This window comes from Leptonotus elevatus, chromosome 2, assembly GCF_054856555.1.
Source record: "Leptonotus elevatus isolate MCC_2025b chromosome 2, RoL_Lele_1.0, whole genome shotgun sequence".
Taxonomy (NCBI): Eukaryota; Metazoa; Chordata; class Actinopteri; order Syngnathiformes; family Syngnathidae; genus Leptonotus; species Leptonotus elevatus.
Window position 1 is genome coordinate 9510574 of NC_141240.1, and position 13690 is coordinate 9524263.

The 13690-nt window shown below is 39.2% G+C and overlaps 1 protein-coding gene across 2 annotated transcripts in view; it reads left to right on the top strand.

Moving 5' to 3' along the window:
- The first annotated feature begins 2295 nt into the window (after positions 1-2295).
- mitfb (melanocyte inducing transcription factor b) overlaps positions 2296-13690 on the top strand; it is a 41744-nt gene continuing 30349 nt past the window's right edge. The window contains exon 1 of one of the 2 annotated variants that reach the window (XM_086068466.1): positions 2296-2565. In XM_086068466.1, coding sequence (XP_085924592.1) covers positions 2462-2565 — 104 coding nt within the window. In that variant the 5' untranslated portion in view covers positions 2296-2461. Of the gene's footprint in view, positions 2566-13043; positions 13130-13690 lie in introns of those variants that run through there. The other variant, XM_086068467.1, reaches the window with a different exon arrangement.

Consider the following 13690-nt stretch of genomic DNA (forward strand, 5'->3'; position numbering starts at 1 on the left):
GCCTTATGCTGACTGCAGGGGCTTCCCCAGCACCCCACCCCCTCCTTGCTCATGGCATTGTGATATCAGACATGAATAATTATCTCATTAAAATCCCCCAGAACCATCTGTCCAGTCAGTCTCCTCCTAGAACACGCTCATAAACAAAAGACCCTCGTTACCCTCATTAGGAATTTAAGCTTTTGCCACATTCTGACAACTGTAAGAGTGCCATACAAATCTTTTGATAAATATATACTACTATTAGCAATTTGGTTTTGCTTATGTTCCCATGTGTTTGACTGACAACATTTCATATCTGTTCATGAGCTACAACTCTATAGATGGGATTTCAGCAAGAAAAGTGTGGCATCTTTACAGTGATGAGTCATTTGCAGTGAGGGAAATCAGAATACTCTTGACTGGAGGTACTTTTTATTGTGCTGATTTCGGTTTCGCCCCTCTAGGCCTCTGCACGGGGATAAAAAAGCTCTGACTTCACATTGGCATCAAGAAGGCCAAATAAATAAATACATAAATAAATCCCAGATCTTTGCTCTAGTGACAGTTGGAAAAAAAATAGGGACGCATTCCTGTCATTTCATAAACAATTTGTTGAACAACGGTAACACTAATAAATACCCTTATCCTGATGCTGTCTTGGTTTTCCTTCTCGTATCGTGGTTTGACAGTGAAACACAGAAAGCAGACCATGTAATAAGCTCCGAGCAGTATTTAGTTTGGAGCTTCGTGACACCAGCCTCCCCCTTCACATCCGAGTAGCCGTCTAATTTGTGTTGTTTGTTTAGATTTTTACTCATTCGTCAGCCATGTTTGCTCATTTGTCACTGCCCATTAATACTCTGCAAACAACATCCCTGCTCTGTCATCAGAGAAAAGCTGGATGTGAAGCAAGGGCGACACTCGGAATTATTATTGGATATTGTACATGCAAGCATAGCATCCACCTCCAACATTTTCAGTATGCCTGTCAGAATCACGTGATTTCAGTACTGTTTTTTTATAGTGTGTTTTTTTTTCTGAGGCTGACAGTGAAATATGAATTATTTATAATGTATGTATAGTTTTCCCAATTGAGCACATTACAAAGGGATTTGTAGTCCAAAAGTCTGGGGGCCTCCCTCAACTGGGGGCTTTGGATAATGAGTGCCTCTATTCATCAACAACAAGCAGAATGTGTCTTGCCTATGTCTGCCTGTCAACAGTTACATGTCCTGCATTATAACCATTGTGACATAAGATGTGGCGTTTATGAGTGCATTTTTTTTGCGGGGTTGATTTGTATCATATTTGCATGGGCAATAACTTAAACCAGTTCTTCAGGATGAGTAAATGCAAATATTGATTGTCCATCCAGTAGAGGCAAGTGTGGCCTTCAACATGGCTTTAGCTGCTTTATACTGCCACCAAGTGTTCGGCGGGTGTCGAAACTTGAGGGGCAGGTCATCGACGTAAAATTGCTTTCGTTTCTGTTAGTAGCAGATGGTGGCTATACTTCCAGTCTAAGTACAGATAATTGTGTAAAAAGAAAGTCTTAAAGTAAAAGTGTGAAATAGCACCAACAGAATTATAAGCACAAAAGCATAAAACAAAAAAATCTTTGTAAATGTTATACTATTACCGGTATTCGTTTTGATCAATTGAAAAGTTCACCGAGGCACAAAATATTTTCATTTTCTTCCCTACTAGTGCTGTGCTAATAATAATAATAATAATAATAATAATAATAATAATAATAATAATAATAATAATAATAATAATAATAATAATAATGTACTGCTTTTTATATAATAATAATAATAATAATATAAATAATCTCATTACATGTCCCTTGTGGCTCTTGCAAGAGCTATTGCTTTGGCTGGATTTATGACAATGCTATCAAAACAATGTGTTTCTATACAGTATGTTGTGATAACAAAAAATGTTAAATTAGCTAATGATAACAAACAACAACAACAAAAATACACCATGATACATTTTTTCTCCCCCACATTACACTGTGTATTTGTGAACACCAGAAGCATTGCAGTGTTTACTGGCACAGAAGACATAACAAAACGTGTTTGCCACAAAATCATTCTTGGAGCCAACAACAACAACAACAACAAAATAAGACACTAACAAAATATTTGTATTTATACTTCGTTACTTTCCACCACTGGTTATTAGAATTACACAGGAATTATAATGCAAAAACGTGAGACAACGGAGTGCAGCCAATCAGGTACACGCTGACATTGACAGCCGCGGTGCATGATGGTCGTTGTAGTTGACTGGTCCCTGATAGTGCAGTTGTTAAACGCCGGCAGTCGGTTGGCGGCTCCGCGTTGAGGACTACATAGCTCCGGGTGCCGGACAAATGCAGTTCGCGGTGTCAGTGCTTCACAGGTTCGACGTACGGCGCCACACAAAGCTTTTTTTACGAGTTCTCCGCCGCTAAAAGTTGACGTCTTGAAGCATGCAGTCAGAATCGGGAATAGTTCCCGACTTCGATGATGGGGAGGACTTACAAGAGGAGCCCAAAACGTATTACGAGTTGAAGAGTCAGCCCTTGAAAAGCAGGTCAGTAGTTATTTGGCACGCTGAGGTGGTTTTGGTGTTTAGGTGATAATGAGGCCGCAGACCTCTCGTAAAGTGCTGTTCGGGGCGTTATGGGGTTCTCGCTGACCTAGAGCGCTGCTGATTGTTGATATTTTTTTTCTGGCCGCACGCTGTTATGCAACATTTGGGTGTTGTCTTGTTCACATCCACTTTAAATATTAGCTCGGTGAGGACAGACAGGTCAGGATGCATGGAGATGCTCCTCAGCCCCAATGGCGTAAGACAAATTATAATACAATACAAGAAAGAATATAATATAATATAATATAATATAATATAATATAATGTGTTCGGAATGGCACCAAACGTAGTTATTGAAAGCATGTGGGGTTCAACAAAACAGGGATACTACGTAAAACAATGAAGTAAAGCAGCCTTGTAATCTAAATAGTATGATATCTTCATATTGTTTTAAATCATTTTGTAATAATAAAAAAAACACACTGTGTGCACAGTTCTGTTCCCTAGACCACTTCGAATGTGGATTTTCAAATTGAATTTCTTCTAGTTGATCATTTTCTTATTATTGTTTCTTTTACTTATATGAGCCACATTTTTTGGACAAAATTTCTATTTATAAATAAGACAATTATGTCTCACAAATGTAGCTAATTTCAAAAGCTACAGTTATGACATTCTCCATGTTGAGCGGCAAGAAATATTTTTGCACATTGATGCTCTCGAACCATAAAGTGTTGTAGTATATATATGGTGGCATTTGACCATACCAAGCAAGCACCTGGCGCAAATAAAGAAAAATCCTTAAGTAATTGATGTCTACTCAAAAAGGTTTCTTTCCTAAAAATGGCCTCAGTGCACATTTTTCTGTTCTAAATGAAGTGCCTCACCTTACTTTAACAAAGTTCCTTGGCCACAGGATGGCACCAGACAGCGTAGTCCACCTATGGTTCGACACGGGCGCTTGTTCGCTGGGAGGAGGATAGAGAAACTCGGTGTTGGGGCAGTTATTAGGTAAATTAGCCAAATTGTGCGGACAAACCTGTCCAGGATGTTGTCAGCCTTTTACACAAAGTCACCTAAGATAGTCTTCAGATCCCTGTGGCCCACAACAGGATAAAATATATAGAAAATGGATGTGCACAATTTGCAAAATTCAAGGTCTGCTCCTAAACACTTGACTAGTGACCAAACTATTTATATACAACAGGCAATTAAAAGGTCAACTTTCTATTCTGTTTGCACCGTTTAAGGTGGAGGTTGGAAACACTCGGGAGAGCATTTTGTCCAGCCCACTTTGCTTTACCAAATTAAATAAAACCTCAGAAGAAGTTTGAAAAAAGTCCGAAAACATTTAATCCAAATGATCATAAAGTGCACTGAATGTCAAACATTTCAAATGACCTGCAGATGAATATGAAATCTAAAATGCCTGTTGGTTCCCCACAGTTAGTAGAAATATGTTTATAGTAAGTAATATCTCAATATTTATTTGGAGCCTTTCTAAATAGCGAGTAGGTTGTTTTTATGTATGTCAGCACATCATGGCTTCACTCAGTATGGCCTAAAAGTGCTGTAGCTGTGATGTAACTGTGTGCTTGCGAAACTAACCGGCATAATGTTGGCGATGATATCGTGGATGAGCAGTGACGTCTTGCAGCAGAATGTTGTCTGCTTAGCCTATCCATGACCCCATTGTCACGGCCAGACGTAGTGAGGACAGGAACCCCACTGTGTCCGCACAGAGATCTTATTTCACATTTTTGTGGATTCATGCTCGTTTTGAGTCCCCCAATTGCTATTGCTTTTACTTTTCTGCTGCGTTTGCGTGTGAAAAAAAATTCCACTCTCCATGAAAACACTGCTCATCTGGTCTGTCTTAACCTCTTACCCGCTTCAGCATTTTCAGAGCAAATTCTTTGTTGGCAAAATGTCATCGCTTTCAATTGAAATACACGTGGAGCCAACAGTGTGGCATTTTGCCGTTAGTTGTCATGGCGGCACGGCATAGAAATAAAGCACAAGAAGACTGCTCAGAGTCCGGGGCATCGCAGAAAATTTAATCTAATGTCATTTTATTTGGCTCATGTGAGCCCACTTCCTCCTCGGATCACATGACACTGACCCAGCATGTGAACAGTCTGATGACTGTCAATAGAGTTGTTACAATAAGTTAAGAGTGCTTACCGACCTCCCAGATGTGTTGTGATGGGTGCACCATCTGTTTTCACATTTTCTTGAGCAAGATCTTCTCACACCATCTCTCGGTCTCTCTCTTTGATAAAATGTCTTTGTGCTTAATATAGATGTGAGAGCCAGTGAAACTTGTCTTCTTATGCAGTGCAAATAGCATGTTTAAATTTAGCATTGAATGTGTTATTTCTAAAAATCAATGAGTGAGGTGTTGATTACCATTACATCCATTTTACCCTCTCATTCCAGCACAAGTGAAATTATTACAGAAAATATTTAATTCTCTATGTACGGGCTTACCTTAAAGGGAAAGTCAAGTCAAAAACTGTCTTTCCAAAAATATGTTGTGTGCAGCACCACTAGTCTAAACAAGACATTCTGATTAATAGGAATTAAGCAGCAAAATCCATCTGATTTTATCTATCTCAGGGGGCGGCCATTTTGAACAACAATCCAACTATCTCACCTGTTTTCGGAATTTGCTCATGTGACTTTTGCAAGCTGAGCCGTAATTGGTCGCTACCTGAGCCCTGAGCAACTGTGATGTCATTTTCAGACGTCAGCAAGTGGCAAAATGGTTAAAAATTGGTGGATTTTGCTGCTTCATGATCAACAGCTATGGGACATACTGCATAAATAAAATTAAAATAAAATTAAAATTAAATGAATTTTTTTTTTTCTCGTGACTTAATAAAGTGTCTGTGATATTTTTTGTCAAAATTCCCCAAGGATCAGAAGGAAAAAAAATTCCCATGACTTTTTTTTGGGTCTTGCTTTTGTGACCATGACAACTAGGGGTGGAATCCTGGTATTGCGACTGGAGTGGCATTTGGTGACTTAAGGAAGCAGAGCGAAGAATGAGGTTTAAAAAAAAAAAAATGAAGGCCCATAAAAACAAAACAAAATTTTTTTTTTTACTCATGGATGCAATCCTCCATAGACTACATACACCTTGTATATCTGGCACAGAGGACACTTCACCTAACTCCCCCCAAAATTCCCAAATATTTATATACAGTATATATATTTACAAAGTACACCAGGCGCAGAATAGGGCTGGGCAATAAATCTAATTAATAAGAATAATCGTCAATTTGAAAATCGAATCGGTGAAAATTTGCTAAACCGTGAAATTGAATTTTGTCTTCTGGACTATTAAAAGCTTTTTTCCTTATGTTCTGTTACATCCAGATGTTATTGTGAGTTGTAATTTTCCACAAGTGGCAGAATGCTGGATGGATGTTTACAAGACATGTTTACAGTAGTTACAAACTACTTAATTGTGGCAAACTATGAATTAAAACTGATTTAGAATCAGTACACATTCTTGTTGTATGAACATCTTGCACAGGGATACATTTTGAATAAATGAAAATAAACATTTGTTGAGTATTTGTTTTGTTTTTTGTTTTTTTAGATTAAAATTGATTAAAATTGTAATTGTCCTAAATTACTGAAAACATTCTTAGATTGTATTTTTTGGCCATATCGATCAGCCCTAGCGCAGAATTAGCAGTAGCAGTAGCCTATACATGCCAAGTGCCAATTGTAAATTGTACAGTAAATGAATATGAATAAAATACATGTCGACTAAAGTCTGCCTTAAAGTTCTGAGGTTCATAGTTTGCACTTGCTCCAGTACACATGCTTGTGTGTGTTTGTTGGGGGTACTTCAGCATTCTCCCACATTCCAGGATCATGCATGTTACGTTCCTTAAAGACTCCAAATGATGTGTACATAACATGAATGGGAGTGTGAATAGTTGTTTGTAACTGTAAGTGCCCTTTGGCTGTTGAGCAATCCAGTGTGTGCCCCGCCTCTCGCCCCAAAGTTAAGGCTCACAGTCAAGTGTCACCGTCAAGTGCTTTAATGCATACTCTTTCATTTTCACGTAACTCATGACGAGTTTCAAACTGAAATCTTTTGATCTCTGATTTGAGCTTGTGGGCTTGTCCAAGAAGTCAGAAATGAATCAAGCATAAAATTCAACCTCTATAACTAATTTACCATGTTCAGGAATGCAATAAAAAACTGTAATCTGACATTTTAATCAAGACATAATAATGTGATTTTCAATTTTTTTGCATTTGTTTTGTATAACAGATCATTTGGAAATTAATGGATAAAAAATCATTTATAAAGAATTTATAGTGTTGCATTGATACCAATACTAGTATCGGGAGGGGCCTCGATACAGCATTAAAACACTGTCATTGGTATCGGCGTGTGCAAGCAAATAACGGGCAGATGCCATTTACTGATACTAGTGTAGAACTTTGAATGCAGCGTTGTCGTTTGCTTTCACGCCACACTCACTGATGTGTAATCACACACGTGTTCAGTGCATGCCGTTCCAAGCTATCGCTGCTCGTGTTGTTGATCCCGGGGGCTTTTTGGCTTTTTTCTTTTTGCCATGATGAACAAGTCCCGCGATTGTCTCTATGTTAGCATGCAGGTTAGCATTCATAACGTCAGCTGCGTTAATAAATACAGTAGTAGCATATAAACAATTGTATACATGCAGGCTATTTTGATCTTGATGCTTTCTGCCTGGTTTTCCACTGTCAGCAGCTGAGATGCCGCTGCCCCAGCAGACTATTCTCTGAAAAATGACTGTTGCCTCTAATATTGATTTGTCTGCTCCAATACGGAAACCCATCTCCAGCTTCTCCTTTGCGTTGAAGAGGAGGTGGGTCCTCCTCGGTTACCAGTCCACAAAGTTCAGAGTTAGTTACTGTACTTCCTGTCATCATCCGAGATGAGGAGAGGAATGGTGCATACATAGACTCTTCCCTGTGGGCCTTGTTTAGCCAAATCATTGGAGAAATCAAAGAACAGGAGATTTCTCCAGGTGGAAAAGAGCTGGATGTAGGAGGAAGATGACCTCTACTCCAATACCAGGCTGATGGTCTCACCGGGGGTGACTGTGGTTCAGAACCAGCTCCCGGCAGTGTCTTCATCAGATGTTTGTTATTAGCGCTACTGGCCTGTGGCTGTTGAGATCTTAAGGATTATGTGTTTTGAGCACCGGCACCATACAGCTGTGGCACTCTCCTCATCTTCAGGCGTAATCTTAATCTTTAACACTTAATATGCTTTTCGGACAAACTTCAGTAACCTTGGCACTGTTGAGGTCTAACAATGGGCCTTTTTTCATATCAGAAAATTATCACAATGTATTAGGGCCACGTATAAATATATATTTTTTTAGAGGGCAGGGGCAATATTCAGATAGAAAAAAATCGCAAATTTACGAGTTTTTTTTCTTGCAAATTTGCCACTTTATAAAGTAACACATTTGCGAGTTTATAAAGTGGCAAATTTGCCACCTTATATAGTGGCAGATTTGCGAGGAATTTTTTTTTAAAAACATACGAGAAATACACGTAATGTACTACTCGACTGTTTGTGCTAATACTTTTCGATTGGGTTTCCAAATAAGGAGATAGTAATTGCTTTAGCATAGATTATTCATATCATGTTAAGCATTCGCTCTTTGAACCGTTGTGTACGGCCACTGACCAGCGAGAAAGACACCTCACTTTGCGAAGGTCCACACCCGGACGATCAAGCATTTAAGTTAATTTGTTAAAATTTATATATACTTGTACATTTATGTTTTCAGAATTATTATTTACACATTCATACATTTTGGTATTTTTTTGTACAAGTATCTAAATTGATGTCCAATCTGCTGCTCTCCGTCATTCACTAGCATTTATCTAAAGTATGCTAGCATCTGATTGGTTAGCGTTAGTCAGCTGATAGGGAATCAGGAAGTGTTGTCGCTCTGGCTGGGGTGAATGACGAGTAAAGTTTAAATTTAAGAATTAATCCGTCTCCATCCAGTCTTTTAATTTTTTAAACAGTGTCCCATTAACCACCAACAAATCCTCACATGATTAGACCTTAGCTACGCTACGTGTATTTCTCGTAAGTTTCTGAGTTTTTTCTCTCGCAAATCTGCCACTATATGAAATTTGCGAGTTTATAAAGTGGCAAATTTGCGAGTTTTTTTCTCTGAATATTGCACCCGCCTCCAGTGCAGTATGTAGACTAGTAATTTAATGTTAGGCTAATTGAATAATGTTCATTTGAAAGCACTTGGAAGATGCTCAGTGACTGTAACAATAAACAATGCTGCTCACCACCCTTGTTCCTTGTAAAAAGTGACATGGGTGAATGCAGATAACATGCAATTTTCTTTGTTGATGCGTTACATTCTTCTTCTAACAGTCATGACGAAATGACACGTGGCTTAAAACATGCCTGTCCTTGTCCTGGATGCTCCTTCTTGAGTAAAAGCGTAGAAAAATATGTCAGATCGCTGTGCTGTCCCCATCAAACAGCTGATAGAAACTGTGAAGTGCTTTCTTAGGATTAAGGACGAGGCAAGTTAAAGGTTGCCCGGTCTTCTTGGAAATAGCCAAATGAACCTTGTCATCGTTTAAAAAAAAATTCACTATTTTATCCTTTATAATCAATTGCTACAAAGGATGAGTGGCTCAATAATATTACAGTATTTGCACACGTTGGCAGTACTTCACTTTGTAAGTATTTATTGAGTTGATGACAGTCCTGTCCAGTCCTTTGGTAAACACAGAGCTTCTCCCTACAGCTGTTTGTAAAGTCTTATCTTTTTCCAACTACTACGTTGCATACTGTTTTTTTTTTTTTTGCACTGCATTGCTAGTGCGAGCAAAGCCATCAAAATGGATTGTTTATACTTGTATTTCACACTAATGCTTCCCCATCATCTTTTGCAGTCTGTTGGAAATTGCATGGCAAAAGTTTCTGCAGCAACACACTGGGGATGTTTGTGACGTGTTATGTTGACTCAATGACCTGCATCCCGGAGGAGAGGTTTGAGGGTCTCTTCTCTTGTGATGGCCTGGCCATAGTAGAATGAAGATCTCGTGTTTCCCTCCAGGGTGTGTTCTTTCTCCATATTGCACCTCTATGTTGCCTTTGTTGGATGATTTATGTGAACCAAGCAACATTTGATGTACAATAGCTGATAGATAAATAGCACCCTCTGCTGGAAGAATAGATACAAATCCATGATAATCCAATAGATCAGTGACGCTCACAATTTTTTCACTCAAGAGCCACATTAGCAGAGAAAAGTCAAGGGGTGAGCCACTTTAGCGACAATAAAGATCAAATCACAGGACCCTACGATAAGCTTGAACGCCGACGGGAGCACGCTGTGTTGCCATGTTTAACAGTTAAATCTTTTTTTGAAAACAAAATTTCTTGAGATGAAATAAGACTTTCAATGTCGGCATTGTATCTTAGTTGCATAATGTTTATTGTATATTTATGTAGCAGAATATAATTTTTTTTTATTGACTGTTTTCATATGGTTCTAAGTTGCCGTAGGCATGGGCCGATATTACATTCTGACAGTATGATAACAGTGAGCAAAAATATTGCTGTGTTACAGTATCACAGTATTAAAATTACAACTCAAAAATTTCCTTTTTTTTTTTAAATGCAGTATTTGGGTAAATACAAACAGAACAAACCCCCCCCCCCCCACCACCACACACACACACACACACTGAACAGTCAATTTTTTTTTTTTAAATATAGAATATTTGGTACATAAACAAACATGTTTCATGTTAAGTTTAAATAAATAAATAAATGTTGTCAATTATGTCACATTGGAACCTACACATGTACACAGTTTTGTTTTGTTTTTTAGGACAATACAAAGGCCAGCCATGTGTATCTATCACTAGTTCCAACCCCTGTCTCTTCTTCCGTGTATGCTCCCTTGAGGAGGGAAAAAAAAGTTAATTGAAGGCAAAACCCCTCGTTAAAATCGTCTAAACTGTCCCATGCCTAGAACTTGCCACGAGGCGGCAATAAAAGCTAAACAAGCCGCACGTGGCCTGTGAGTCGTGCAAGAGTGAATTGATCACTCATACATTTTTTGTAAATTATATTATGCCAAATGGAGTCCTTTTTAAATACCAAATTGTTATCAAATTTAAAGTATTATGTCATTAATAGAAAATCAAAAACTATATTTCTGCTTGGCAAAGATAGGATATTGGAAATGAAGGCAAGGTATTCAGTTTTTAGGGTCACCACATGAGCAGGCTTATGCATGAGAATTACCTATAGTGATAACCCTGTTTTTAAAGGAGCCTTGTGGAGTTTAATTTTTTACTCGTGACTGCCGTCCTCTGGTCTAAAACGTAACTGCAACCTCTGTGTCAAGCTTGTGCATGGTGCGTGGTCTCTTGTTTTTTTTGTGGGTTTTTTTTCAGTTTCCATCCTAATTGTGTTGTACACCCGCATGTCCGCGAGGATGAGCATGACATCTCCCTCCACGACTCCACCACTCCCCTCCGACCAAGAAACTGTGGAGATCTGGACGTCATGTGACTATAACATGCAGTCTAAAAACAGTTGGGTCAAAAGTAACCCAATTGTGGATCAAAAATGGACCGATTCACTTATATGGGTCAATTTGACTCAATATTTTTGAGTTGTTTTACTCTAAAAGACCCATTTCTTGACTCAAAATTGGGTCAAACTGACCCAAGTACAGGAACGGTCCATTTGTGACCCATAGTTGGGTTATTTTTGACCCAACTGTTTTTAGAGTGTGCCCCCCTGTACTTGCGTCGCGTTTATCCGTCAACTTTCCGCCCAAGAAAATTGACAGTCACTTTGATGAAAAGGACATGATATACATGCGCAGGGTGAGCAGAGGTTGGATATTATTACTAACATTGCCGATGAAGTGTCAGGAGTGCTTTTTTTCAACACTGCTACATGGAATTACCCCCTCTCTTACATTGGTGAGTGGTTGCAAATCTGATCATACAAAGGCCTTACAAGTTTGTACAATCCGGATTTATTTCCCCTTTATGTGTGGTCAAAATGACATTGAAGTTAGCAGTTTCACGCACGTCTTGCAGTTTTATTTAGGTACGTTAGCATTTGCTAATTCGGCCTACGCTGCCGTCATTTGTGCCGTAAAAAGTCTTCTTTATGGTGTTGGTCAATTATTAAATTCAACTGTGTAATATCTATGAAACCGTAGCAGCACAAACAGACGAAACGGATTATTTCCTCCACATTTTGTGTGTGGTAGGAGGCTATTGCTTCAGGCAGATTAGCATCTGCTGATTCAGCAGATGCTAATGTACCACCATGTACAAAGTGCCCGATCACGTCTTTCGCCTTCATTTAATAACTATGCAATCAAGCTACATCTACACGACTAACTGATTCAGTAATTGACTTGCCTGATATAAAGTGATCGATACACAAGCAATAAGATCAAATCCTCCGTCTCGTTGTTCACCCTTTTTATGGCTGCTGCGAACCATTGGCTACGCATTGATTCCTCTTTTGGTTGCCTGGAGAATGCTTAATCCTTTTTTTTTTTTTGCCTCTTCTCGTTGTGGCAGCTGGTCCACAACAGCTGTCTATCATTGTTAAAGTGTGGCGTTTGCCGTTTACTTAAAGTGGCGGACGTGTTTTCTATAGTGCCAAAATGGCGGCGCTAACGGCCATTTTAGGATGCGTGACGATCTCTATTCGAAGCTGGCTATGCCGTTAACCTCGCGCCGGTCACGTATTGTAACATTGGAAATATACTGCTAGAAAGCTCAGCTTGCATTGTCGGACTGGCGAGTGGAGACAGCAGTGGGCAGTAGGAAAGTCAGGAAGTAGTCGTAGTTCCGGCCTGCTACCGATTAGATCTGGATGCGAATGAGAACGCAAATGTGAATTTAGAAGCAAATAGGAAGGAATTTAACAGTTAAATCCCTTTTTAATGGGTTTATTGTGTGAATCGCTATGATAGCTGTGTGATTGACATACACGTGGCAAAAAAACAGGACGCCGGGACGTGGGACCCAAAGCTCAAAATTAGGACTGTCCCAGTCAAAATGGGACATCTAATCACCCTATCTTCAACCATATTGGTAGAACAGTTGGAGCAAAAGCCTCTGTAATATTGTATCAACTTTAAATAAAAAAATTCTCGAGATGGATTACACTTGACTAAATCTTACACAACAACTATTCACCAGCAGAGACTTATATCAGCCAGCGAAACCGTATCTGTTTGTGTTTGGAATCTGCGCCTTGGTGGGCAGAGTGTCGGGTGCGCGCTCTTCCTCTAAACTCAGACGGGGGTTGGTTCTCCGCCGAGAACTCTGCGTGGTGATTGGAGAGCGCGGGCAGGGCCCAGGAGCCTCCCCCCTCTGACACACTTTCAGAGCTGCACCAAGCGGCATGACTTTGACTAGGCTCCAAGGGCGGGTGGTACACCTTCAGGAGTAAACAAACAAACATGGAGGCCGTCGGAGTGCAAGTGTACAGACCCTGCCCATTTGACCGAGTGTGAGTATGGCAGCACAGCTCGGATATTACAGGCATGTGTTGTTAAAGCGAGGGATTTTGAAGTCATGTTGGAATATACGTCAGTTAATCTTGTGCTGTTTGTGTTGGGACAGATTTAACCCCTCCCCAGCCCACCCACCCCGAATCAGCATTAGGTGTTGAATGATCTCCGTCCACCCGCTTTTAAGCACAAGAAGATCACATACATACTAGAGGAATTGCAGATGAATGCATTAAAGTTAAAACCAGGGGGAAAACTAGACAACATATCTTTTGTGTGTTTCACAGTAACTTGACTAGAGGCCACCAAATGAATAACTTTGTTTTATGGAGATGCTTCTGGTCATCATTTTGTCATCTGAAGTGATGTTTTTCTTTGTTGAATAGAAATTACACAAAACAAGACTTTCATGAGTTGCATTCGGGGTTATTAAAGTTTTGTAATTTTCATTTTAGTTAGTTTTTATTCCGTTTTGAGTTTTTGTTTTTTAAATTTAGTTAGTTTTAATTAGATTTCAGGGTGGTTCTGTTAGTTTTTATTAGTTTTAGTTATTTAAAAAA